Source organism: Stylophora pistillata, chromosome 1, assembly GCF_964205215.1.
Source record: "Stylophora pistillata chromosome 1, jaStyPist1.2, whole genome shotgun sequence".
In the NCBI taxonomy this organism is placed as follows: domain Eukaryota; kingdom Metazoa; phylum Cnidaria; class Anthozoa; order Scleractinia; family Pocilloporidae; genus Stylophora; species Stylophora pistillata.
The window spans coordinates 27,419,413-27,447,299 of NC_142519.1; the positions used below are offsets into that span (position 1 = coordinate 27,419,413).

General features: G+C 39.4%; 3 protein-coding genes and 1 pseudogene across 4 annotated transcripts; 2 read left to right on the forward strand and 2 right to left on the reverse strand.

Moving 5' to 3' along the window:
- Positions 1 to 36: 36 nt before the first annotated feature.
- Positions 37 to 4,012, reverse strand: LOC148741928 (core alpha-(1,3)-fucosyltransferase-like). The gene has a single exon (XM_088747024.1). The coding sequence runs from the start codon at positions 2,739 to 2,741 to the stop codon at positions 1,527 to 1,529; it is 1,215 nt and encodes a 404-aa protein (XP_088603150.1). The 5' UTR covers positions 2,742 to 4,012; the 3' UTR covers positions 37 to 1,526.
- Positions 4,013 to 4,151: 139 nt separating this feature from the next.
- On the reverse strand, positions 4,152 to 27,865 carry LOC148741929 (uncharacterized; annotated as a pseudogene). Its single transcript, XR_015996041.1, has 12 exons — positions 26,570 to 27,865; positions 23,092 to 24,107; positions 10,683 to 10,940; positions 9,422 to 9,612; positions 9,241 to 9,295; positions 7,113 to 7,173; positions 6,569 to 6,667; positions 6,211 to 6,357; positions 5,996 to 6,114; positions 5,725 to 5,883; positions 5,501 to 5,616; positions 4,152 to 4,361 (listed from the first exon to the last, which is right to left on the reverse strand). The product of XR_015996041.1 is annotated as an uncharacterized LOC148741929 (transcript).
- On the forward strand, positions 12,290 to 13,593 carry LOC148741930 (uncharacterized). The gene is made up of 2 exons (XM_088747026.1): positions 12,290 to 12,875; positions 13,478 to 13,593. The coding sequence occupies exons 1-2, from the start codon at positions 12,613 to 12,615 to the stop codon at positions 13,563 to 13,565; spliced, it is 351 nt and encodes a 116-aa protein (XP_088603152.1). The 5' UTR covers positions 12,290 to 12,612; the 3' UTR covers positions 13,566 to 13,593.
- On the forward strand, positions 13,569 to 14,525 carry LOC148741931 (G2/M phase-specific E3 ubiquitin-protein ligase-like; the record flags this gene model as incomplete). Its single annotated transcript, XM_088734541.1, has 1 exon — positions 13,569 to 14,525. A coding segment is annotated over one exon (957 nt), but the record flags the coding sequence as incomplete, so codon positions are not given.
- Positions 27,866 to 27,887: the final 22 nt, after the last annotated feature.

Sequence of the window (27,887 nt, forward strand, 5' to 3'; positions counted from 1 at the left end):
AACACGACAGAATTTATCCTTACAATATCAGTACAACATCAAGCAGACGAGTGATGAGTGTGCAATTTTTTAATTCAATTTTTGAATTACAAATTTTAAATTACAAGTTCTGAAAGGGAACTTTGCAGGTGCTCCAAATGTGTGTTAAGTTTATCACTATGGATGCTAATGCCTGTCATAATTGCTAGAGTTTCAAACCCACGATCTATTCACCTCACGGATCTTCACATGTAAAATCAAAGGGCCCCTGTGGCCGACTCTTCGACAACGTATTAAAGAGATATATACTTGTTAAGTTGCTATCAATAAACCTAGGTGTCAAAAAAAGATAGAAAGTAGAACCATTGCAAGTATAAAAATCATAATACTTGAGTATGTGATGGAAACCCCCCGGGGCGGGTACGTGGATCATTTTTGGCTGGGTATGTGCAGCTGGCTTCTCTGTCGACATCACATTTGAAGTCTGAGTACGATCGAACTAAACCGTTTGATTTTAGAGGGGGGCTGGATGAGTTCAGAAAAAAAATATCCTGCAAAAATAAGCTTGAAACAAAAATTCTTGTGCGGAGTAAGTAGCCTTTCCATCCAAAAATAGGAAACAAAATTTGATCAAAGCAGCTGGCTTGAAAAAAAACATATATATTGCTCACCAGGGTTCAAAATAATTTTTCATCTTTTAGCGAAAATTTGTAGGCCTTAGTGAAAGCTTATTTTTTTTACCGGCTGTCAATAATAAATGAGCAGTCAGCACATGACTTCAACACTCAGCATGATTAAACTGTTGAAATAATTTCAGTATCAAAATCTTTATTTTTATTGAAATTTTTCGTTGTGGCAATTCCCTTTCTAACAAAGCATAGTGAACAACTCAATTTTTAAGGGTTTGTTCAAGCGTGAAACATACAACCTTGTCTGGACAAACCTGTCGCGCTTCTTCATTCACAGGCAGAGGAAATCCGTACTGTCAAGCACCGACTTTAATTTGCGAGAAGGCTTTACAAACGACATTAAAGAGAATTTGGCGGAAAATACATGTTGATTTAAGGTAGTGTGTATTTGTAGAAACATAAACCTGGTAATGTGACGCATGTTTCAAGATTGAACAAATACGTAGAACGCTGAATACTGAAAACAAAAATACCCTGTAGCGCGCTGCAAATTTCGAAACTTTATACTCGTTTACGTTCCTTAAAAGCTTTTAAAACATTTCTTAGCTGCTTGATTGTCTGATATATAGTGTTCACCAACACATGACAGTGACTTTTACTTCATTTGGACTATCAATAAGCATAATATTTTCTGTTTTTTGGGGAAAAATCGCTGGTAAGTGTGTTAAACGTTCCGACTGCTATTTTGAACTCTAGCTCACACTTCGGTGCTCCTCGTTATGTTTACGCCTGGACGTTTCAAAGACCCCTAAAATTAAGTCTTCAAGTTGATTAATTTTGCCGTTGTGTATTATGAACGACACTGACCATAACTTTTACTTATTAGATAACGAAGCTTTTCTAAATGGTGTGGTTCACCTAATACGCGAAGACTCTTTTTTTTAACAAGCCAAGTTTTTTGCACTTTTTTTTGTCCCAAAAGATCCTCATATCTTCGTAAGCCCTTGGAATGGCGTACAGAGTTTGGTTGTGAAGTTGCTTGCACAGTACACAGGCACGGTTCGTTGCTACACGTTTATGAAATTTCTTCCAAGCGAAGTATTCTCTGTAGGCGGTGTCATTTGCGTCTAAGTAAAGCAAATACTGAGCAAGATGTTTGGGAGAATCAAAATCTCGAACATCAATGTAGGAATTTGGAATAGCGAGGTCCTTATAATCGGCTCCGCCCATAACGATAGGTACAATATCTTTGTCAATCGCATTTTCCCAATATTTTTCAATCATGTAATCAGGACAGTTACCGTTTTCAAACGCCAAATAAAACTTGTGTCGCCTTAGCAACGCGTGGCAGACAGGTGAACCACGTTTCCAAGGACAACGTAAATGGCCGCATGAACCATATATGGAAACATCGATGTAGTTTTGTAATTCCATAACGTAGTCATATAGTTCAGTAGCCTGACAGTTGCTAACCAACCAAGGAACTTTAATATCTTTTCCAGCTGTGAGATATTTAGCTGTGGGATATTTCTCAGAGGGCTTTTCTAAAGTTATATACTTTCCGTAAGGTGTATACACTTCTGAGTCCCGGCTGTAAGACATCGTCCAGTTAAAAGTACCAGCAAACCCATTGATGTCCATAGGTACGTGCTGTGGATTTTCCAGAACAAAATAGAACCATATCTGTTCCGACGATATGCGACTCTGAAGAAATTTAGGCATGTCGCGTGCATGAAAACCAACAGCATCCGCTTCTAATATCCTGCTGCTGTTATACGTCACTAGACAACTAGAAACCGCGCAGTTCATAAACGTCGTGTGTCCCTCTTCAAATGGCAGACGAGTGGGTCCTAAGGAGGGATCATTCACCCATTTTTGTCCAAAATATGGGGTGGAAAGCAGTATCAGCTTTTTCCTTGATTCCTCTCCTTGATCAGCCTGTCTCACGACTCGCTGTGCAACAGTGAAGTTTACAAAATACGTCTCTCGGAAAAATAACATATTTTTAAACACTGCGCAGTAGAAGACAAAACTAATTGCGATAAATAAGAGAAGCAATTGAGAACCTGAATTTTGTCGAGAATAAATATTTCTCAAATGTCTCCAAACTCGTATAGTCCATCTAGGAAGCATGAAGGACTAAATTAGCGTCAAGTGAAGAAAGGGATGATGGGTTCCTTAATTGAACCCTTAAAAGCTGTTTGTTCGAGCGAACACGACAATATCAAAATGGCAGCAGGTTCATAGCAGGTTCACACAACTGGTTATAACAACCCGGAATCGACATTCACACCATGGACAGAGAAAATCCGACGAAAATACCAAAATTTAGTACCTTGGCACTTGGTAGAACACAATTAGGTTCCTTTTATCTCTTAAATCTATGATTAAATCTAGTTCACGGAATCTGGTTAAGGAAAACGATCCCTGAATCAGTGGTAAAACTGTCACCAGTGGTATTTGAATTTGACGGATCGATCTATTGATCTAAGCAACAAGCAAACAACTCAATAAATAATTGTTTAACTTGCCTATAATCCGAAAAAAAAAACCTAGCACTAATGAACTTAAAAAAAAATATATATCGCCCAGCTCTCAGTTTAGACGTGGAACTATTGATGGACATGACAAAGGATTCATGATCAGTCTGCTAAATCACTCACGAGTGAAGATACTCCTTACCTTTAACAAAGGTTGACCGGCTCGTTTCTTGGATCTGATTACTCAAAAAAAAAGTTTTGTAGAGCTCTCAAGAGCTTTCTTACGAGTATTAAAAGTTGGCGACATAAATCAATAGTTTATCTGAGGGTGCTCGAGACACCGTTAAGCTAGCCCAGGCCGGGTTTTATAAAGTACTTTGACTTAGTGCTTTGGTGGGCCTTGCCAAACGTTCTACTAATTATATCTTCATTCTTTAGAGCTCTTTTGCGACAACTTATAGCTCAAGCCTGCATCTACCCTGATACAAGCGTCTATAAAGTCCGACAAGTCAGAGTCATGCTTGACTTTTGATCTCGGACAGTTTGGGGCCAGCTGCCTCTCGAAATACCGTGCATGTTCAGTAATCCACGGATCCACGTCACAAATCTTGTAACTAAGTTACAGTGTCCTATTGGTTAGTAGGAGGCACACTCCTGAATCACCGTCATGGCGTCGGAGTAAAGAGCTTGGTCTGTAACAACTGACTTCACTTTCCTCCTTTTCATTCCAGTGTACCAAACGTTTTGAATGTTGGAAAAGTAGTAAGGCTCACTAGCCATATTTTAAACATTTTTGCAGTTTTTTGAAGGAATTATTATCCCTCTCACATATGCTGGAGATGAGAGTAATGTCATGTAACTGAAACCACGCTCTCTCTAACATCATACCCTTGTAATTTCTTGATTCCTTTATCCTGAGAAATTCGATGCAATACCGAGCACTCTAGCTGTTCTTTGATCGGCCTCACAGAAAAAGGAAATCGTGGGAAACTGAAAGGGAGATTTAACAATCAGATCGCTGGCACAGGCGAAAAGCAATTTGATACAGTTTACAAAGATGAAGTACCTATTAAGGAAATAATTTATTGCTGAGCGTAAAACAGAATGCGTAGAAATAACCCATTTTATAAATTCTACATTTTCTCAATAAATAGTTATTTCGGTCTTTTGTATCACCAATTTCCTCATTTGCAAGCCTGCAGGGAATAACTCATCCATAATCAGATTTTATCCAAAGTACTCTGGCAAATTCCTGGTTTTCTCCTTTTAAAGCCTAAGCAAGGGAAAAAGAAAATCAAGCTTTAATTTTATGAAGACTCGACATTTTCAACAATATTCTAAACGTCTTTGTCCTTTGTAACATGCATAATTCATGCTGCCATTATGGCAAACACTTTGCCTCGGTCGATATTTGCTAATCAAATGTATGATATATATTTGAAAAAGCCTTGAATATGAACTAGTATCGCAGAGGTCAGTGGTTCGAATCCCGTACAGGCCTGATTTTTTTCAGGTCTGATTTTCGCTATCGCATAAATAGCGCTATCTACTGCGAAGGATCGTGCATCATACGTATTTAATACCGCAGTTCAAAAATATATGAACTTCATATATTCATTGTATATGAATCACTCAGTTAGAAAAAAAGGTCATTATTATGCCAGAGGCAATGCAACCTGCTCGTACGTTTGCTTGGGGCTAAAAGAGGTTATACCAGAGAAGATCCATGGATTAAAGGCCTTTCAACCAATTATCAGTGAGCAATTATACCAACTTATCACTTACTAAAAAAAAAGGTCCATATCCAGATTGTACTCGGGGAAATTTTAGCTTTTAAGATCAATAAAACAATTTAATTTCTATAATACTACGAAAACGTTAGGCTTCTAAATGATCGAAAACAGGAAAACCTTTCTTTTCCGCACCCTGTTTCGAGTGATATACACCCATACAGCCCGAACGTACAGAGTACCGTAAAAAATTATTTCGGGAGGACATGATTAAAACAAAACGCATGGAATATTCGTAGATGGTCAAATGTATTATTGTGAAAAGGTTTGAGACTGCAGTCATCTCTGGCTCGCTCATTTACAGTGTGTACGAAAACTTTCAAATCATTACAGCCACAACTCAAAGAATTCTCCTAAGTCTAAGGAGTGAATGATTTCCAATACTATAACATGGACCTTTCCAGGACTAATTCGCTTCAACGACTTAAAACTACATTGTTAATTTCCACTAACTGCTAGGGCCCCTATTTTATCACATAGGTTTTCCAGTAATAATAATAATAGTGATGATAAATAATCTTCAAAGAGGAAGCTTCCACCACAGTACGTGGTTTTCAGGGAGGTCCTTACAGTTCAGTTGTAAAGAGACTTTCTAAATGAATTTAGCGTTCTAACGAATTACCTCAAGTTTCTTAACAATGCAAGAGTATTTCCTTTTCGTGACGTCATCATCCACGTCTATAAAGTAATCTGATATCCCAATGTGCACTTCGATGCGCTCCAGCCGCGGGCACGCACCTAACGGACGTAACACAATTTTAATTAAGAGAATTGCGCAATTTTTGGGTAAACAAAATCAGGCGTCTGGAGAAAAAAAAATTCAGATAAGTATTCAATTGATGTTACCGAATAATTCTTTAATGGCTCCGGGAGAGACTGGGGTAAATGTAAAGGATATAGTCTTCAGGCCCCGCAGTCCACACAGACACATGGCGTGGGCAATTTCTTCGTTGATCGCAATCGTCCGATCAAGTTCCAGCTCTTGGAGCCTCAGGCAACCTTTGACTGAGAAAAGACACAGCAGTGAAGTGACATCTTCATTCCCCACATCATATCATTCGCATGATGAATTCATCACAGAGAGTGTTTAAACTTTAACAAAGTTTACAGTGCTTACCGATATAAATAAGTCCCGCGGACGAGAGGCTGGGTCCGCCAACCGACAGATGACGCATATTCGGCCAGCAGTTTGCTATCGTTTCCAGGCTCTTGTCATTGAATCGTCCAGGATGGTCACTATAGGAAAAAGTAAATTTGTGTTGGATGCATGTAATTTTTATACAATCACCTTGAGATGCCAAACGAAACAAGATATATTCACGGTGGACTTACCACGGAAACATCGGTGAAACTCTAAGAGTGACAAGCTGTCTACACGCTCATAAAGCCCATAATGCCTCAGGGCAAGCGGGATATGAATCACTAGTGTATATTAATGCTTGTAGCTCTTTACAGTGAGAGCCTGCCAGAGCTAAACACCTAAAATAAAATCAAGGCAAACAGTGAGTATTGTTACTTACTCGTTTATTTGTTTTTGGTGCTAGTTTGCGTTTTTTCTGTTTAGTAACTCTACTTTACAGTCTTAGTGTCCTTTATTAATTTTTTTTTTCTGATGGTAACACCAGTATGTGTTTTGCAAAGCTTTCAGGTTTTTACTTCGTTATGGTCGTGCGTATTCTACACAACGTACCTGTCTGATATAAATACACCGCAGTCCTCGACGTGCAGGTTCGACAAGCTTGAACCAGCAGCCCTCAAAAGACACTCTATCCCTCTCTCGAAATGACACCTAAAAAATTAAGCATATGTAACGTTGGCAAAAAAATTGGAGATATAAGCTTAATCAACGTAAACAGGGCGAATAAACAGTGTTACCATAAAAATCACACTATTGATTGTATAAATATTATCAAAAAGTGTGTTCGCATTACCATCGTCATGATGAATAAAACGTCCGCGCATTTATCGCTCGTTGTATAGAATTCAAGGAACAAGAGAAAAATTACTCTTTTCTCCCTACTCAAACAACTGAGAGAAGAAAATCCCCCGTTCACTTTTACCAAGCTTTAAAAGGCGTGCGGTGCAACGTTAAGGTTCTTGAGAGGAGTTTCAAAACGAGGTGATGGAGCTGTAAAAGGCTATGATATAACTATAACGGTATGATTAAAATTAGATACATGACCGATAGAAAGATGAGGCTAACGGAATAACTGCTAACTTCGTAAAGGCCTCACCGCAAATCCTCTGATGTATTTAAAGCATTAGATTTGTCTCTTGATCTTATTTTCCTCAGCCCTAAAAGTTCACAACACGTCCTCACTTTAGAAATCGTTTGAACAATTAAAAAAACTTAAATGGATGGCAAACATTCCGCCTAATCATCAACGACAAAGAGTTAGTTTCTTATTAAATCAATGATGGCTAAACTCAGGGTACATGGCTGCCTCAATCAACAATTTCACAACTTAGTCTCGATAATGGCCTTCAACTTTCCCTCAAAGCCATCTCCTCCACCTACCTATTCATCTATGCTTTTAGTAAGTCACATGCAGCGTACACGAACTGACAGTAAGGACTTTACGAACCAGAACGCGACGCAGCCTGAAACGTCACCGGAAGTAATTTGCTCCCAAAGTGCTTCACTACGCATGCTTCGCGCTAAACTGCAACGCGTCTTCTTCACGTTTAGAGCACGAGGTTGGCACTTGCAGCGTTTCTAGAAAACGTGAGTAGTTTCTATTGAATTTCAACTAAAATTAAGTTTTCTTTTGCTACCTTATAGGTAAAACTGTTTTTCTGAGTCCATGAAAGTGTTATTTATTGTAAAAAATACCAAACAAACATTTTAATTTGCCTTTTACTGCAGGTCAATCGGTTACAGCTACGATGAATGGACAACACGCAGACCTACCGAGTTCGATACCAAAGTCGAAAACTGGCAAGTAAGTCCAATTTAGTTTATTAGAAGATTCAATTTCCTGCCCTGCTTAACTATACGATGAAAGTGAGTTTAAATTGTATATTTATGTTTTTCATTGAAAACAAACTAAAACAGACTGTTCTTTTTTCACGCAGTAATGTGATGTAGTGGACAAGCAAGCATGATGTCCTGTTATCCAGAGGTTGTTTCCGAGAATCCGTTCAAAACAAGAAAGGGTTCGTCGCAAAGAAGCGAAGTAGCTTCTACTGAATTTCAACTAGAATTAAATTTTCTTTTGCTACCTTAAAGGCAAAACTGCTTTTCTGAGTTCAATATGTCTGGAATATCAAGAACTTCACCGAGTAAATAAATATCGTTCTTGAAAAACTGAAACTCAGTCTTACACTCATTATCTGACATAGAATCAAGATCGAAGCGACCATACTTCCAATAAGGAGATTCGAGATTTTCAGAAGAATTTAAATGGTACAACAGGGCAAACTCTGTATCACCAATGCTTCCATCTTGATAGGCAAACAATAAAGCTTCCCTTGCCTCTCTGAATGTTGCCATTTATGACGTGTAACAGCAGCTATAAAACGAAAATATGTATAGCGGAGTTTAAAGGATTTGCACAGGTCTGTCTCTGTCGTCGCGTTCGCATCCGTAACTTTGTTTTTCCCGCGCTCGTGACGGCGTTCTCGCCCCGGGCTCTTCTCGGTTTCGGTGTTTTCAAACCGAGTCGCGTTCTGGTTCGTAAAGTCCCTAGTTCCTGTCCGAGACGAGGAAAAATGATTGATTCATTGGAGACCCAACATCAGCTTGTTGTTCAACGTCATGGAATAATATTCTACCGATCCGACACGTTTCATGTCCATGAAATGTAATATAGAATTTGAAATGATTGAGAAAAGAAGGAAAAAAAGTATGATTTCAGACCCTAACCAACTTGTGGTTGCATTACAAGGAAAACAAGAAGCTTGTCAAGAGTCTATAGACTTTATCAAACAACATACATGAGTTACATCCCCATCTTTCATTCACATTTATTCCACATTTTATTGTTCCTTGAATTTTTTTAAAGACATAACTTTTCTCTTCCTCAAGAGAAATTTCCTGACTTTCCCTGAACTAGATACAATGAGCATATGAAAGTTCATATATTCCCTTAACTCGAAGAAATTTTTTCCCTGACTATTTCTTGATCTGTGGCAACCATGGAGGTATTCTTGTACTTAAAAAACAGCAAGAAGAAACAAAAAAGTGTTTGATGATTCTCTTATCTTCGAAAAAAACACAAGCAACCTGGCGACAGCAATAATTCTTTAAACGCTGTCAGAGTCGTTTTGATAGTAAAAAATACGTTTAGCGTGTAGGTTGACTATGTGAGGACAAAAGCATCTACCATTAGCCCCTTTTTTTAACGCAATTTTTAAACAGACCTTTGAGCTTTAGGAATTGCGTGGAGCTGCATCTCCTAGAAATTACCTGAAGAGCCTGCAACAAAAACAACTAAATTAATCTTTTTTCCCACTTTGTACCATGCAGACGTTTCCTCGACAGAAATGAAATGAAATCAGTGAAATTGTTACAAAACTAACAAAACCCTTGCAGGGCACTCACCATATTATTCAGCGATATCCCGTGTAACGTCACGCTTTTCCAAAGCGCAGGATGTTCACTCAGTGCACGCCATTCACGGCACACTCGAGCCAGGCCGCAGAGCTCAACTGGATTTAGAAACTGAAATATAAGTAGCAAGGCGGATCTCTTACGCTGGCCTATGTTTTGCTTGGACCGTTGAGGATAATCACCTTTCAGAAAAAAGTAGCGCTTTATTTAATCTGAAGTAAAATCATCTTATTGATAGACATCAGAACGAGTGAATTAAAACCCCAGAGGGGAACATCGTTCCATTAAACAACATAGCATTCTCAGAGCCATAATTGTGCATGAGAAATGTATAGAGGATAGAGAAGAGAATTGGCGTGGAGATCTTGGAAGTGGAAGGGTTAATTAGCAGGAAAGCGGCCACTAAGCTCGGGAAAACGCGACTAATCAATTAATAATTGGGGTTAACTTTGCACCTGATTGGCTCAGAGTGTGGAGCGAGTTTTCATGAAACAAAAAATCGATTTTTGATGGCTTACTTCCAGCATCGGTGGGAAATTTTTCGCCACCTTTGCTGCAATCGCTGATATCCTCGGCCTTACCTTGCAAAGGCACGGCCAAGTCTGGTTATATGGTCGATTGACTGTCGATGAATGAAAGGGCTTAAACGGCCCAGATTCGCCGTATAATTTCTTAGATAAGATTGATGCAAATCAAAAAACACAACCAAGGTGAAGTAAAGCACAATTCTAACCAAACTATACGGTTTCCAACATGAAACAAAAAACAACAACAACAAAAAGCACATCGCAAACTCGAGGCAGCCAGTCTCTATAAACTGATTTTTTAACTCCTTGTTGCCATAGCAGGCAGCGTAAAAGCCTAAAAATCAAAACCAACATGTGCATTAACCCTTTCACCCCCACGAGTGATGAGCAAGGCGGAAGTTCTTATCACAATATCAACACAATATCAAACAGACAAGTGATAAGATTAAAGAGAAATGTCAACAATAGGATTATTAGTTGATCCAGTACAAATTCTCCAAACTAACATCATAAGAATTGTATGGCAGAGAGTAAGAAGAATTACTAAGGAGATCTTGAGAGTGTAAGGCCGTGGTTAAGGAGACTTTGCAACATCAAGCATAACGTTATAGGATCAACGGAACTCAGAGCTGGGGTTGTATAATCATACCAAATGCCGGATATTCTACGAAAAAATATCTCTCTCTGCTTGTTTACACCTTGTGGTGAATGTTTATTTACTTTACCTCTGATCCTTTGCTCGATTCCTTTCCTTGGTGTGGAAGTCTTAATGGATGGCGACAAATGAACTCAGTCAAAAGATTCATTTACTAATCCGCTCTCATCCTCTACGTCACTATTCAAGGGAGTTACGGATCTGAAACTGTCGGAGACGCTACTCACAGTTCCAACTGAACTACTTCGTTTTCTTGTTCCTCCCAGGCAGAGCTTCTGCCTTAAACGCTCCTTTTTGGAGTCTCGAGTATCATTGACTTTTGGTGACCCTGGTTAAACACAACAAACACTTAGTAAATTTAGCCTCGCCCTCCATCCTCAGGAGTGTAGGGATCCTTTGTCGCTTGGAAGTTGTATCTATAAGAAGTCGAAAGGGAGGAGCCGATTTATGGAGCTACTGTACGATGGCCCAGAAGGCTCAAAGCAAATAAAAAATATATTGCAGCAAATAAAAAAAAATAAAAACGCAAAGGAAAAAAAGTTCCGCAACAAATAAAAAATGCAACGCAAACAAAAAATACTGCAGCAATTAAAATATGCAACGCAAACAAAAAAAAAAAAAAAAATAGAAAACGGAAACAAAAAAAATTGAAACGCAACGCCAAGGAAGACTGGGTAATAGTTCTTTCTTAGTTTCCCGCCAACACTCGTTCCATCCTCAGCTTGTTCGCCTTTCCCGAAACCATGTTTTGCAGCGAATGTGGAAAGTCTTTGCCACAATTGGCAAAATTTTGTTCGAATTGCGGTTCTAAATCGACATCTCCTACTAAGGCTTCTACCATCGGATTTTCCGAATTTAGAAAAAGGAAAGAAGAAGAAAGAAGAGGAAAGTTTGAGCCCAAAGGGAAGAAACCCAAAGTGACTACTGCTAGTAAGAAGAAGGATGTTATGGTCAATATAGGAGTAACGAAATACTGTAATGGTGAACTTAAAAAGTGCAGAGGGAAGACATTGCCAATTACTACTACCACAGATGCAAGTGCAAGTCAGATAAAGGAGAAAGCAGTCACTAAACATACAAGTCACGATAAAAGCCTGCATGATGGATTAGAGTATGTTCTTTTTTACCCCGACGGTAGCGAGATAGTAAATATGCCAGGATCTAATGAGCCCTTCGTATTGGAGAAATACAGAGAAGAAGTTGGAAGGCAGTACAAGAGAATAACATTGTTTATCAGTACAAAATCAGATTTTCTGTTTTCCGAAATGCCCAAGATGTCGAACGTGGAAAGTGAACCAGAAACGTCCAGTGATGATGAAGAGTTGCAGAAGAGCATTTATGATAGCTCAGCTAAAGTAAGTGGTTAAAGTATATTGTTTTATATATAAATAAAAAAGAAGTGGTGATATTTAGGGAAAAAACGTAGGGGCATTTTAGACGTTAACTTCATTACCTAAAAGATTTCATTGCTTTAGGTGCCGATTATTGAGTATTTTTAGTGACGACGGTGTTTATTCGTATACTTTTCTTTTGTCCTGTGGCGGGGGATTTAAAAGTTATTTAGGAAATGTCAAAATCATAATTGAAACTTTGCTAATGCACTCACTTATCTATGCCAAGCCCACAGGGGGTGGGGGTCGGGCAAAGGGTTAGCTTTTTTTTTTTACAGGGAGAGGATTTTTTGACAGAAATTATAAGCTAATGTGAGTTTATGAATTCTCACTCTCAGGGTCATTCATCCAACTTAAGAAAAACTGAGCCCAATGTTTGTTTTGCAATTTGTTTGGAGGAAATATCTAAAGATGAAATTGCTGCCAAGCCAAATAGTTGTGGGGATGTTTTTCATGAGGTTTGTCTCAAAGAGTGGTTAGTCAATTGTGATTCCACTGCAAAATGCCCTGTCTGCCAGAAAGTCTTTACCTCAAGTGCGAGCACCTCCATTGCAAACAATACAAAGATGAGCAGTTCAAACCAAAGCCAGAAAGATCATTTCACCCCAAATGCCAGCACCTCCATTGCAAACAATGCAAGCAGAAGCAGTTCAAACCAAAGCCAAGTTTATCAGACATCCAGTGGCCTTGACTATATGTATGTTAACAGACAGTATGGGGACATACTCTATGTTTCTGATGATTCAGATGGAGATGAAAGTTATGAAAGTATTATACACATTCCTGAGGAGACTGAAGCTGGTACAACAAACACATTTACCAAAGATCTTCAAATGCAAAGCACTTGAATTGGAAGAGAAATCCTACATCAGGTTTGATTTGATAAATTTCTCAATTTTGGAGGTTACTGATTGGGGGCTTGGGGGTGGGCTGTTGTGGGGGCTAGTGCAGGACTTTAAAAACAGCTCTATTATATTGATAAATTTTGTTTAATGAAGTTAATGTTTGAAGTTAAATGGTCTGAACTGAACTTCGGTAGATATGTGTATTAGTACATTAGTTGGACCGTTGCAGTGAATAAACAATCTGGGTGATTAATGGGAAGCCTGAAAATATTTTCAGGTCTTTCAACACTCTATTACAATTTCCTAGATTGTTCATTCGCTGTGATGGTCCACCTACTATACTAATACATGAAGTTAAGAATCTCATTAGAATCTCATTTTATTCATGTATTTCAGTTTGGCAAATCAATTTTACATGGTTGAACACTCTTGCAATACAACTTATAAACAGTGACAGAAGTCATTTTGCTTATTTTTAAATAAATAGTTATGTTCATACTTTCAGTTGAAACATGTGTACCCAATTTTGTTGAGCCACTGTTTCAAATCCCTCAAAACAGTGCCTTTCTTACTTACAACACTCACTTTCTAGTTAGAAACTACCAGTAATGTCCTGTTATTTTTCTCAGGTTCAAAGTAAGAAGAAGCTCTTTATGGCAAGACACAAAGATGAAATGTGACAGGGTAAAGAAGGAAGATCTTAATAAAAATAGTTAAGTAAAAGTGCAATTTGTGGGTGAGGCTGGGGTTGACCAGGGAGGGCCCAAAAGAGAATTCTTTTCCTTAATCCATAAAGAATTATATTCTTCATCTTTGTTTGTTGGGGAAAAAGGAAATGGTAAAATCTTTGCACATAATCTAATTGCACTTCAGCAAAATGATTACTTCAAGTATGGTTTATGTTGTGGTTTGGCCATTGTTAACGGTAGTGGGGGTCTCCAGTTTTTCTGTCCACCAGTTGTGGACTATCTTTTACATGGTGATGTTAAGCATGTTAAGAGCAATAATTACAGTATTCCCAATAAAGATGTAAAAGGAAAGTTGAAAGAACTAAATAGTGTAGATGACCCAAAGTTATTTGAAGAGAAAGCTAACTCTTATTTCAGTGAATCATTTCATGATATGGGCTATACCAAAGCAATAGTCTTTTCGGATAAGGCCGAGTTTTTAACAGCCGCCACAATCCATTACACTTTAACACCTTCTCTCGGTGAAATGAATCAGTTTATTGATAGGTTAAATGCAGTTGGGGTTTTACATATGCTGAGGAATCACCCCATTGAGGCAAGGAATATATTTGAATTTTCTGGTAGTACTTTAACTGCAGAATTAAAAGATGGCCTATTTACTATCAAGTTAGCTCCTGAAGGAAGCAACAAAAGTGAAAAAGAAAAGACCATTCTTTTTTATTGGAACCAATTGTTGGAAGATGTTGGACAAGCTCTTGTTATGAGTGAGGTCTATGATAGTAGTACTGATTCCTATGTTACAGTAAATATTTCTCTTGAAGGTATATTAGCATTTTTAACAGGGAGTAGGAGTATCCCTCCATTACGTTTACATCCCAGGCCTTCAATTGTTTTCATTCACAAGGGGAATAAAAAGCTCTACGTTAGCACTTGCTCTAATGTATTGTATATTACAGTTACAGACAATCTGTTATCTAGTTATGGGTAATTTAAAGGAGATTTCATATTTTGCATGCTTAACTCTCCAGGTTTTGGCATTGTTTAGAAGAAAGTTTACAATCATAGTCATGTGTTTTACTTTACAGAATGTGTTAACACTTTAGCAGGTGGAGCAACTTTGCTATTAGTAAACTAATCAAGTTGCAGTTTTAAAAATGTTACCTTTGATAGGTTTGACAGTTCTGAAGTAAATGATTAGAGTGGTTTTCATAAACAATTGAAACAGTCATTAAAATAATGCACAGAAGTGAATACTATACCATTTTTTCCTTTTGAAGTTATTGACTTATGCACATACTACTTGATACAAGTTTCATGTATTTCTGAAAACTACTCTACTATTATATGCAATCAGATAATGACATTGTATGATTTTGTAAGAGCTCAAAGAACAAATACCCATGAAATTCCTTATAATTATAGTCCTATAAGCTTTTCTATTTTTATTTCAACTATTATTAATAACTATTTGACTTAAAGTGCTATAATTTCTTTCACAGTTGAAATTTATCATGCATTTGTAGATTACATTTAATTGTTTTGGGAATACTGTTCCATGGGTTTATATATTGCACTCCATGACAATTATGTCACATGTTACAGTTAAGTTGGGGTTGCACAAAGTTTATAATTTTACAAATAGTACAATGTAGTACATGTTATCCGTTTGTAAATTAACAAGCCTTGATGTTTATAAAGAATTATCAGTTTTGTATTTGATAATTAAATTGATTACTTGATACATGTGCTTGCTTATTTGTAGTCATGCAGTCATATTTTTTCTTAAGTTAAGTTCCATAAACATACAGTCAAGTACCTAATCGTAAATCTGAAACTATATCATGACAATTTCCTTTTGCTGTACATCTATAATTCCCTACTAGGGTTCATTTGCAGAGTTACCTGTTAGCAATAATTAATAAGGTTTTAAAGAGATGGAATGCTTCATCAGGAGTGTTTGGGTACTGAAGCATCTCATTATGCAGAACAAAATCAAAATACTCTTGGTATAATTATAGCTGAATCATTGTCATCATCATCATCATTATCATGTACATATACTTCCACAGCATTAGTCTTTTCAGCTGGAATTGTCACATTGCAGTCAATACCATCAGAACGATAAGGTAAGTGGTAAAGTACATTAGGAATGCCAGGCACTGTGCTGTGCCTTGATGGGCGTATTCGATGAGTGTTCCAATGATGTTTCACTTTGTCCAATTCATCTTGAAGTACCCTTTCATAGCAAAACCATAAGCATTCCTTGCTAAGCTTAATGTCCACTAATCCAGTGTTTACTGTGTTACTAAAATTATCTATCCATCAAGATGTTCTTGCTCGTCTTAGAGATGACCACCAACATTCGATTCTTTGATTTGCTGGTGATGTTCCATATCTATGAGATTTTTCACCAGCAAATTCCTCATTGCCTTCCTACCTAAAATATGATTGGATAGCAGCCACAGTGTCATTTTCTGTGCCACAGTCTGTTCTTACAAGAATGGGACATCCAGAGCATTCTCTGACACAACCAAGAAAAACACACCAATAACTTCTGGTTTATTATTAGACTTAGCCACCTTAAGCCAAAGCACTTTTCGGCTGTAGCCATCTATTGCCCCGTATATTGGGAACCCAAATGGTTTAAGCTTATCATAACCTTCAAAACCAAACAAAATATGGTATCAATAATGGTTAAAGGGATGCATGATTACAATGTTAGTGATAATGACAATATATAATGGTGATGATCAGGAATATGATAATAATTTTGTAAGGCCCTGTCAGAGGAGGGAAGAGGAAGTCTTGATAATCCATAATGTTGCTTGAATTAATAATCAACAATTTTACTCGTGGTGAATATAGTACTGAAGCGTTGACGTCTCACTGACACGGCAGTGATTTTTTCAGGAGACAAATGAAATAATAATAATAATAAATCATATTTTAAGAGGACACTCCCATCACGTCAAGTGGTTTTAAGGGAGGTCCTCAGTAACAAAATAACTGAAAGTTTAAAAGCTCAGATATACGCACATTTCAAATTAAAAATATACGAGAAGCTTTTTTGTTTCCAGAGAAATCGTTGTTATGGTCGTCAAGCTGCAGTACTCTAAATCCTTGCTCAAAAGATGCCCATAATCCTTAATCTTAAAATCCTGCCAAGGCTCTCGAGGATGATCGGGGATTATCCAAGGCTGTTTGCAGATGAATTACAATCTATATCAATTCAAGTATAATACCGTCGATATGCCAGGAAAAATTGGGACCATAACTTGAATATCTTCGTCTTTTCAGACGCCGTCGTCTTTGTTGAACTCCTTGCGGATTCAACTCTCTCAAAGTGTCGGCAACACGTTGTCTTGAAACATGAACATGATGTTCTATTCGCAATGAATGCCATACTGATCTATATCCCTGAAGTTCCCCGGGTCCTGAACTTAAACTTTGAATTAAGCTCAGCTGTTGATCGTCAACAGATGACTCCCTTCTTCGAAGGCCGTATCCTCTTAGCCGTCGTTTCAAAGTTGCTAAACTTATGACAGTACCATGCTGCTCCCTTAAAAAATCGATAATAACTCTATTTTCATTCCCTTGATGAAAGTAATCTTCTATAATCCTACGCAGATCGCTTTCGTCCATAGCCAAAAGCGAGTTCCAGTTCATGCTGTTTTGGCGGGAAACTAAGAACTATTACCAGTCTTCCTTGGCGTTGCGTTCCAATTTTTTTTGTTTGCGTTGCATATTTTATTTGCTGCAGTATTTTTTGTTTGCGTTGCATTTTTTTATTTGCTGGGGTACTTTTTTTCTTTGCGTTCTGATTTTTTTATTTGTTGCAGTATATTTTTATTTGCTGCAGTATATTTTTTATTTGCTGCAGTATATTTTTTGCAGTAAATGGTTTGAACCCGGGGGTAACATGTGAAGGTGTAGTCTGATCGTCCGGGTGAGTGTAGTCCTGAGAAGGACTGTTGTCGGTGGCAGTGACTGACGTTTCGACAACCTGTGCGGAAGTCATCATCAGAGTCAAGTGAGTGATTGTTGTCAGTAGAATGTTCTTATTCCAGTTCGTGTGAAATGATCGGTTGGTTTTGCCGTGATGTTATTGGCTGTAAGACTCAAGTGACGTAAGTCGTTCGTGATTGGTCTGTTTCGGTCTGTCGGTAAAGCTAGGTTGTTCTTTTTCGGTCGTTTGTGATGTTTATGTCGTGAATGAGTCGTTTGTATGGGGCGGGTAGTTGTTGACATCTGTTTAGGGGAGTCTCTTCTAAGTTAGTAAACCAGCTTTCCAGAGTCAGTCGTTGAAAATAGTCAGTGCTGTAGGTTAGGCATTGCGCAGAGTCCCAGTCAATGTTGTGGTTGGTAAGTCGATGGTGTTCAGCAATGTGATTGCTGACATCACCTTTCCTCGTCGCCCGTCTGTGTTCAGTCAGTCTTGTTGTGAGGTTTCTGCCAGTCTCACCGATGTAGGAGGCTTGGCAGTCGGAACAATTGATCTTATAAATCGTTCCCTGTCTGTTCCTCGGTTCGTCTTTGTCTTTAACGTTGGTTAGTAACTGACGTAGTGTGGTGATGGGTTTGTGGGCGACGCGGATATTGAAGGGTAGTAAGATGCGCGAGATGTTTTCAGACATACCTTTTATGTACGGTATGGTTGCTGTAGTCGTAGGGGTTGCGGTGTCGTTTGTTTCGGTAGTGGTAGTGGGTCGGTGAGTGTTTCGTCGGATGAAGTCGTTGTTGTAGTTGTTCTTCGTAAAAACACGGTGAAGGTATTTGTTCTCGTCGGATAAGCTGTCTGTCGAGTCACATACTAGTTGTGCGCGTCGTGTTAGAGTTCTAATAGTTGTGGCTTTGTGTGATGTAGGGTTGTAGGATGACTCGTCTAGTAATCTGTCGGTGTGTGTCGGTTTCCTGTAAACTGTCGTTCGTAATGAGTTGTCGTTGTGGCTTACCAGGCAGTCTAGAAAAGGAAGTTTGCCATTTTCTTCGACTTCTCTGGTAAACTGTATGTCAGTGTTTTGTTCGTTAAGGTGGTTGTGGAATGCGTCAATTTCGTCGTGTCGAACGGCGGTGAATGTGTCGTCAACGTAACGTAACCAAAGCGGTATCGTTTGTCGGCAAGTCGAAAGGGCAGTTTTTTTGATGTCATGTAGTGACGTTGACGACAAACGAGCCAACAAGACGACTGAACGCGCCCTCACTGGACATCAACAAAAATTGACACGACTGCTACGAGACAAAGAAGAGAGACGAAGCAAACCGGACGACAACTGGGTAAGTAACATTTCTTCTCGTTCCTTAGACAAGACTGAAACTCGGGTACTATCATACGGACTAAAACACTCAGTAACACCTAAACGCATACCAACTGAGGCTATTGTATCTAGTGTTGAGGCGGCCCTGTCTCGGCAACGAGAACTATCTGAGCCGACCAAGGATAACATCAGAAGCAGAATTGCCTCCACTATACAATCAACGTCACTACATGACAGCAACTTGACTAAAGACGAACAACGCGCACTGAAACGACTGAGAAACGACGAGAACATAGTTATCCTACCAGCCGACAAAGGACGAGTTACTGTTGTTATGGACAAAACTGACTATCACGACAAAATGGACGCACTAGTTAACGACAAACGAACCTACGAAGAACTCAAACGTGACCCAACTCCTGCCCTTCAACGTAAACTCAACAGTAAACTACTGACACTCAAGAAAACGAACGCCTTTGACAACCAACGGTACTATCGACTGAGGTGCTCGGTACCACAGCCACCGAAACTCTACGGTTTGCCGAAACTACACAAACCTGGTTTCCCGATGCGACCTATTGTTTCTTTCTGTGGCTCTCCCACATACCAACTATCCAAGTACCTGACGACAATACTACAACCGCTAACCGACAAATCCAGACATAAACTACAATCCACTGAAGACTTCATTAACGCTACCAAGACTGTTCAGATACCTGACGACTACAAACTAGTGTCATTTGATGTCAAATCACTGTTCACAAGTATTCCACTTCAATTAGCATTACAATGCACTGAGACTGCAATCCAAAAATCTACCGAACCACTACCGCTACCGACAGACGACATCATGGACTTGAAACTGGAGACCCCATGGCAGTGCCGTGTAACTGTTTGTAGTGTTTACCGTTGTACTGAAAGTAAGTAGACGTTAGGCAAATGTTTAGCAAGTCCATGATGTCGTCTGTCGGTAGCGGTAGTGGTTCGGTAGATTTTTGGATTGCAGTCTCAGTGCATTGTAATGCTAATTGAAGTGGAATACTTGTGAACAGTGATTTGACATCAAATGACACTAGTTTGTAGTCGTCAGGTATCTGAACAGTCTTGGTAGCGTTAATGAAGTCTTCAGTGGATTGTAGTTTATGTCTGGATTTGTCGGTTAGCGGTTGTAGTATTGTCGTCAGGTACTTGGATAGTTGGTATGTGGGAGAGCCACAGAAAGAAACAATAGGTCGCATCGGGAAACCAGGTTTGTGTAGTTTCGGCAAACCGTAGAGTTTCGGTGGCTGTGGTACCGAGCACCTCAGTCGATAGTACCGTTGGTTGTCAAAGGCGTTCGTTTTCTTGAGTGTCAGTAGTTTACTGTTGAGTTTACGTTGAAGGGCAGGAGTTGGGTCACGTTTGAGTTCTTCGTAGGTTCGTTTGTCGTTAACTAGTGCGTCCATTTTGTCGTGATAGTCAGTTTTGTCCATAACAACAGTAACTCGTCCTTTGTCGGCTGGTAGGATAACTATGTTCTCGTCGTTTCTCAGTCGTTTCAGTGCGCGTTGTTCGTCTTTAGTCAAGTTGCTGTCATGTAGTGACGTTGATTGTATAGTGGAGGCAATTCTGCTTCTGATGTTATCCTTGGTCGGCTCAGATAGTTCTCGTTGCCGAGACAGGGCCGCCTCAACACTAGATACAATAGCCTCAGTTGGTATGCGTTTAGGTGTTACTGAGTGTTTTAGTCCGTATGATAGTACCCGAGTTTCAGTCTTGTCTAAGGAACGAGAAGAAATGTTACTTACCCAGTTGTCGTCCGGTTTGCTTCGTCTCTCTTCTTTGTCTCGTAGCAGTCGTGTCAATTTTTGTTGATGTCCAGTGAGGGCGCGTTCAGTCGTCTTGTTGGCTCGTTTGTCGTCAACGTCACTACATGACATCAAAAAAACTGCCCTTTCGACTTGCCGACAAACGATACCGCTTTGGTTACGTTACGTTGACGACACATTCACCGCCGTTCGACACGACGAAATTGACGCATTCCACAACCACCTTAACGAACAAAACACTGACATACAGTTTACCAGAGAAGTCGAAGAAAATGGCAAACTTCCTTTTCTAGACTGCCTGGTAAGCCACAACGACAACTCATTACGAACGACAGTTTACAGGAAACCGACACACACCGACAGATTACTAGACGAGTCATCCTACAACCCTACATCACACAAAGCCACAACTATTAGAACTCTAACACGACGCGCACAACTAGTATGTGACTCGACAGACAGCTTATCCGACGAGAACAAATACCTTCACCGTGTTTTTACGAAGAACAACTACAACAACGACTTCATCCGACGAAACACTCACCGACCCACTACCACTACCGAAACAAACGACACCGCAACCCCTACGACTACAGCAACCATACCGTACATAAAAGGTATGTCTGAAAACATCTCGCGCATCTTACTACCCTTCAATATCCGCGTCGCCCACAAACCCATCACCACACTACGTCAGTTACTAACCAACGTTAAAGACAAAGACGAACCGAGGAACAGACAGGGAACGATTTATAAGATCAATTGTTCCGACTGCCAAGCCTCCTACATCGGTGAGACTGGCAGAAACCTCACAACAAGACTGACTGAACACAGACGGGCGACGAGGAAAGGTGATGTCAGCAATCACATTGCTGAACACCATCGACTTACCAACCACAACATTGACTGGGACTCTGCGCAATGCCTAACCTACAGCACTGACTATTTTCAACGACTGACTCTGGAAAGCTGGTTTACTAACTTAGAAGAGACTCCCCTAAACAGATGTCAACAACTACCCGCCCCATACAAACGACTCATTCACGACATAAACATCACAAACGACCGAAAAAGAACAACCTAGCTTTACCGACAGACCGAAACAGACCAATCACGAACGACTTACGTCACTTGAGTCTTACAGCCAATAACATCACGGCAAAACCAACCGATCATTTCACACGAACTGGAATAAGAACATTCTACTGACAACAATCACTCACTTGACTCTGATGATGACTTCCGCACAGGTTGTCGAAACGTCAGTCACTGCCACCGACAACAGTCCTTCTCAGGACTACACTCACCCGGACGATCAGACTACACCTTCACAGTATATTTTTTGTTTGCGTTGAGCCTTCTGGGCCACCGTACTACTGTTTATAACGGACTAACTAAAATTATTAAAAACTAGATCATTGGATAATGCAATTCAAGACTTTTTATTGGCTTAGCGATTATGGTATATCAGCCAATATACCATAATCTACAAATATGGCAAGCGTACGTGTCAGCTTAAAATTAAAAGGGAGCTAAAAATTTAATAAAATTTAATAATTTAATTTAACGTTTTTAATAAAACAATTATTCCACTCGTGCTTGTTGGATATGAGATGATTATAGCCAACTCGGCGCTACGCGCCTCGTTGGCTATCTATCATCTCATATCCAACGCGCGCTCGTGGAATAATTGTTAAATATATTAACGGGATAAGCATAATGTCAAGTATGTTGGCCGAGAAACGAACTTTCGAATTCGAGTTTTAACAGCTATTGAGGTCAGGGAATATTTAGAGTAATCATAATCTTGAGAGATGAGTTTTTTTATTTAAATGACCATTTATCACAATTTTCACGCCGTGGTAAAACCACCAAGGAACTTAAAAGAGGGGAAGTACTCTTAAAGAAAAAAGAGCTGCAATTACCAAGGTATTATACCAAAAAAAACATCATGTTAAGTGTCCTATTTCTAAACAGTTTTCCGCAAGATGAAGTAAACTAACATTAAGGATGAATTAACACTATTTGGAAGACCTATATGTCTGGGCGTTGATAAGACCATAATTGCTTCTTCAAAACCATCGACCCATCCAGGCTCAATCAAAGGGTTTACACCTCAAATTTTTTAAAACTTTATGAGCGCTTATTTATTGGACAAAAGAAAAAGTCGAAATACAGTCAAGCAAGCATCTTCGTAAATTCCCTTTTTTTAAGAAACCGCATGGGTGGGGCAACTCTTCTTGCTAAAAATACCAGACAGACAGACAGATAACCTGTGTAGTTTTGTGTGCACTTTGAAGCGCCACGCAGCGGAGCAGTGAAAATGAACGGTATGAAGTTGTGCGGCTTCGCCGCTTTTCACTTTCAAAGCGTAAATAAAACCACCTTATACGTAAAATGACAGAGAAACTGACAGACAACCTAATTCACTTCACTCAGACCGAGAGAATCAGGCTATATTTTTATTTCAGAAAGTGATCTCGTATCCTACCTGGACCTCTGTTTTCTTTGGTAAACTTCCTCCTAAGCTTGCTGATACTGAACTTACGATCCTTGTTGGTGAGCATAGGAGAATTTCTGAAACTTTCACCAAATCCAGAATCTTGCCGAAGATTACTAGGAACAGTTAATCCTTTCTGATAAATTGACGCCACTGCCGGGGGCTCTCTAGCAGCCGAAACATCTGCTTTCACTGGACCTACACCGACTTCTTCTCCACTAGGGACAGTGGGTAGTCGCCGACCTGACCCTCCGCGGGAAACCCTACGCATGTTTGTTGTATCGCGGGATATATGTGATTCAGATGACGTTATCGACAGTGTTTCGTCAGATTGTGATAATTCACTGTCTGTGCTTAAGGCACGTGTTTTCCTGGTAGCCTGGGGGAGCTTTCTTCTTTTCCCTGAGCCCGTTTTCCGAGCTGGGCGTTGGACGGAGACATGAGAATCCCTCACGTTCGTTGTTCTCGCATCAGGAACATTGGCAACGGTTCTTACCTCAGGAACGTGGGCTACAAAGGTCTCTGTACATGCCACCCTGGCCATCCGCACCTCCTCAGGCTGAACGACAAGTCCGGCTGAAGATTGGAAACAAAAGTCGATGCTTTCCTCTTCTGGCGCGAAAACTTCGTCCAAATCAACAGCAATAACTTGGCTGTCTCGCAAAGCGTCTTTCAAATCCTTCTCCCCATCAACCTCAGACGATTGGGGACATTTTAGATAATCTACAAAGTTCATATTAACCGATGGGTTTAGCTCTGGGCTAACGTGCTGCCAATCATCTTCTTCTAAATTCTCAATCTTTGCAGGCTCACTCTGTGCAGTGGCCTCAGTAGACCACTTTCTCTTATCTCGCGTAGAGTCACTCTGCTTGTTGGGGATCGATTTGTTCTTCTTTAATTCCCTTAACTGTTTCTCAAGCATTCTTACATAATCAGCAATTTCGTTCCTAGCTCCAATCTGCTGCTGGTTCGTATCTTCCACAAGTTTATTCATGACGGTAACAATCCTGTAAAAAAAAAGGGGAAAAAAACTTAGAACAAATATGACCACGAAGTACGTGTAGTCTCCCAATCCTGTTAGCCCATTACTGATGACGCCCCCTCCCCCCCCCCCTCGTTTCATGAGCATGAAGAGTATTAATGTTGTTTCTCTGGGAAGCCCAGCGCAAGTTACCTCTCAGCTTTAAGCCATCACATTAGGCACTGTGATAGTTAACTGTCTTGTCCAAGAACATCCCTCGTTAATCGGGTGCTTATAGTCTTAATTCCACGAGCTGTAAGCCGGTAAAGAAATATTCGTATCATTTAGAAACTGAGTACGCTCAGAATGGAGTTTAGATATCCAGAAGCACAACATCTCTTTGCTTTTGACGCAACCCCTTACCTATTACCAAATGTACTTGGACAAAATGTATGATATAGAAACCCTATAAAAAAACTGATCAAACAGCTTAGCTATTCTTACAAAGGCTGGTTTACACGTGCGACACAACCTAAACACAAGCAAAAGGCACAGACCTAAACGCGCCTGTTATGTCGCCGGCTTAAGGGATATGCCATTAACAACAGTCAAGTGAGGCCTTTACTTAGGATAAATAAAACAGTCTTACCTAAGCCATCAATGATAGTACTTTTACTAGGATTGAATGTCTCATATGCGCTTATATGCTTGCGTACGTGTAAACCAGCCCCAGAAATAAAAACCAAGGTAATTCAAATGGCCTATCAGTACAACGTAAAATATCACAAGAAACTACCGACGACTTGAAGGAAAAAACCAGCCGATCAACACTCGATTGAAAATTGCTCTAGCACAAGGACGATAAAACGATGCTTACCCTGACTCAGAAACAGAAACAACAGAACTCTCTTCCTTATGTCAATAAAACCATTACAATCCCGGTCTGATTGAAAACACAGCTAACGCAAAACATTTTCCTCTCAAATTAACCCTTTAACTCCTAGAGGTGACAAGCATCCAGTTTCCCCTCACAGCATCGCTTCTGAATCGAATATTAGGGTCATGAGAATAAAGGATAATAATAATGATAATAATAAACAAGTTAACGTGGAGAAACACTTAGCTAGAAGCTAGTTTACAGGTTTTCCACGAAACAACTTAAACAAATAATTCAAATTGAAAATAACGTTGCTAAGAATACCAACTGGCCGAAGGCAAACCAGTTGGCTACATTACAAGCTTGGTCGAGGATCTGAAACTCGGTGCTACCGTGAAACAAATCCAAGTAGTGGCCAGGGCGGGGAGTTGAACCCGGGAGCGACGGATTGCAAGTACGACACGCTGACCCCTCGATCATGCTGCCTTCAGAAGAAGGCAGCATGATCGTAAATTAAAGAAGCCCTTGATTGTTAAACAAATTCGTCTTGATAGTCTCATAGGAAATGTATAGAGAACAGTCCGAAGAATATACATATTGATGTCGGGCGTAAGGAGTTCAAAGAAAATCTAGGCATATTTACAACTGACGTTTTACACTTCAACTATAATGGTTCAGTTTCTCGTTACACTTTTCTGCTTTCAGATGAACAAGCACATATACCACGAAATGCATATTGCAATCGAAAGCTCTTTCAGAGCAGATGTTTCTGCATTTAAAAAAGGACTTCTAAGATTTACTTTGTCTTTTTGTTTATTCCATCTAGACAGAATGGGTTTCAAAATAATCATTAAAACAGATTAGTTCCGCGATATAAAGTAAATTTTTTCTCTTCGCTATTTCACTCGAGGAGATCTGGTTGCAAACCAATTATATACAAAAATAATTGTTTCAGCTATTTTAAGGTTTCCTTTAAAAGACAGATTATAACTTTTCAATTTTAAATTTAAATTTTTTGAAGCTAACTCTGCTGATGAGAAATTCTCCGTTTTCATTTTACGCTGTGTAATATAATGAATCCTTTCGACATTGTTCCTAAAATACTCACCACAAAAGAACCAATTATCCCTCTTTCTTAAGATTTTATTACAGAGTGATGCTTCTATAATAGAGAAAACATTTTGAATCAAAATCTCCGCAGAACTATAATACCATCTGGAAGCGAATGAATCCAATCAACGAAAAGTCCACGAAAAACTACGTTAGACTGTTTTAGGACATTTTTTTAGGACATTTTTTAGGCAGGCGTTCAAACAGAAATTTTATTTCAGTTCAATTGGCAGCTGAGAGCAACTACATTGAAATTATATTGTGTTTTGCTAGGACTTTACCTTTCGGTCGATAGGTTTGGGGAAAAAAAGGCTGTTAAGTGATTTTTTAAACCGACTGAATCTTTTGTAATACACGCAACTATTAATATCTCGTTTGCGCCGATATATTTTTTGCAATATTCCATAACAATTACGAAGTAACTCGACAACATCAGTATAGCTGATAGTGTAAATATAGTAGATTAAAATGATATTGGATATTTTTACTAGAGAAAACTAACTTTCAAAGCTTTTACAAACCTTTCCCATTCTTTAAGTTGTGCACTCAAATCGCTGATGACTTTCATGTCTTCGTCATGTCTGGCCTCCAGGGCGCGTATCTCATCTTGAAGTCTTGCGTCCTCCACAATGACTTGTCTTTCGCTTGGAAGGCGCGAAATCTCAGTTTGAATTCCAAGTGAGTGACCCGTGTAATTTGAATTGTTGGCATTTTCCTCCTTGGAAAGTAGGAGGTTTTGAAGTTTCTCTGTCAGAGCTTCTATCTCTTGTTCACTCCGGACTACTGCATCCCTAAATGAATATTTCTCGTCTCGTATCTTCTCAAGTTCTTCGTCCTTGTGTTTTATATCTTTTTCAAAGGCAGCCAACTTGTCTTGAGCGGATGATATTTTGGCATCTTTCTCTTTGATATCGGCTGTTAAATCTTTGATATGGCTCTGACAAAGCTCCAACTCCCTTTCTCTATGATCGCTTGTAAGCGAAACCAAACGCCGTTCATTTTCACTCTTATTTAGTTGTTCTTTCAGCTTGTCTCGCTCTTTCATAAGAGCACGCAAGTCTTCTCGCGTTTTCACAGATTCTTCTCTCCTCAAAGAAAGCTGCAACTCTATAATTTTGCTGTCCGGTAACAACAGGCTTTCACTCAAGCCATTAGTACCACTGAGTTTACCGTCACAGCTCGACAAAATAGCATTCACTCGTTTTTCTCGCAAACGTAGATCTTTTATATCTCGATAAGCTTTTGCCAAAGCGTCCAGCACTTCCCAGTTGCTTTTTTTGGCTTTCAGCAATTCGTTGTTCAGCCTTACGATGGCAGAATTATCGTTGCGACGAGAAACAAGCGAAGAAGATGGCGAAGCACTGTTCAGACATTTAACCAACGAGATCGCAGAGTCAGCTTCTGTGTCTGATGCTGAGAAGATCGACTCCTCGGGATATTCCATGCTAAGGCTCTCATATAGTCCGTTTTCATCCCCAGTTAAATCTTCTGACAGCCCCAACGAGGAACATAATACATCACTGTGGAACAATATCGAGTTATTCGCGGAAGGCTCCTCAGTTTCTTGTGTAACTAGAATCATACCGTTTTCGCACATTGAGCCGTCCACGCAATATTTTCAAATCATTTCGTGTCTGCTAGCACACGTTCTTTTGGTCGCTCTGTGAACGTCACAGAGACAAATCTCTGTGACACAAATGTTGCACGTGCAAGAAAATCGCGCCTTAAAATTATCAGCGTTTTGGATTTTTGGAACCTATGCTCCGGGTTCACATCGAAAGCCATTTGTACTAAAAATATGCTTAACTCATATGGGCTTAAATTATTCATAAAGCAGCA

Bases quoted from the DNA above. Each gene is read 5' to 3' on its own strand.
- LOC148741928 (XM_088747024.1), bottom strand. From the start codon at position 2,741: ATGCTTCCTAGATGGACTATACGAGTTTGGAGACATTTGAGAAATATT.
- LOC148741930 (XM_088747026.1), top strand. From the start codon at position 12,613: ATGCCAGCACCTCCATTGCAAACAATGCAAGCAGAAGCAGTTCAAACC. The intron at 12,876-13,477 runs GTTTGATTTGAT...TATTTTTCTCAG, and splicing joins GAAGAGAAATCCTACATCAG to GTTCAAAGTAAGAAGAAGCT.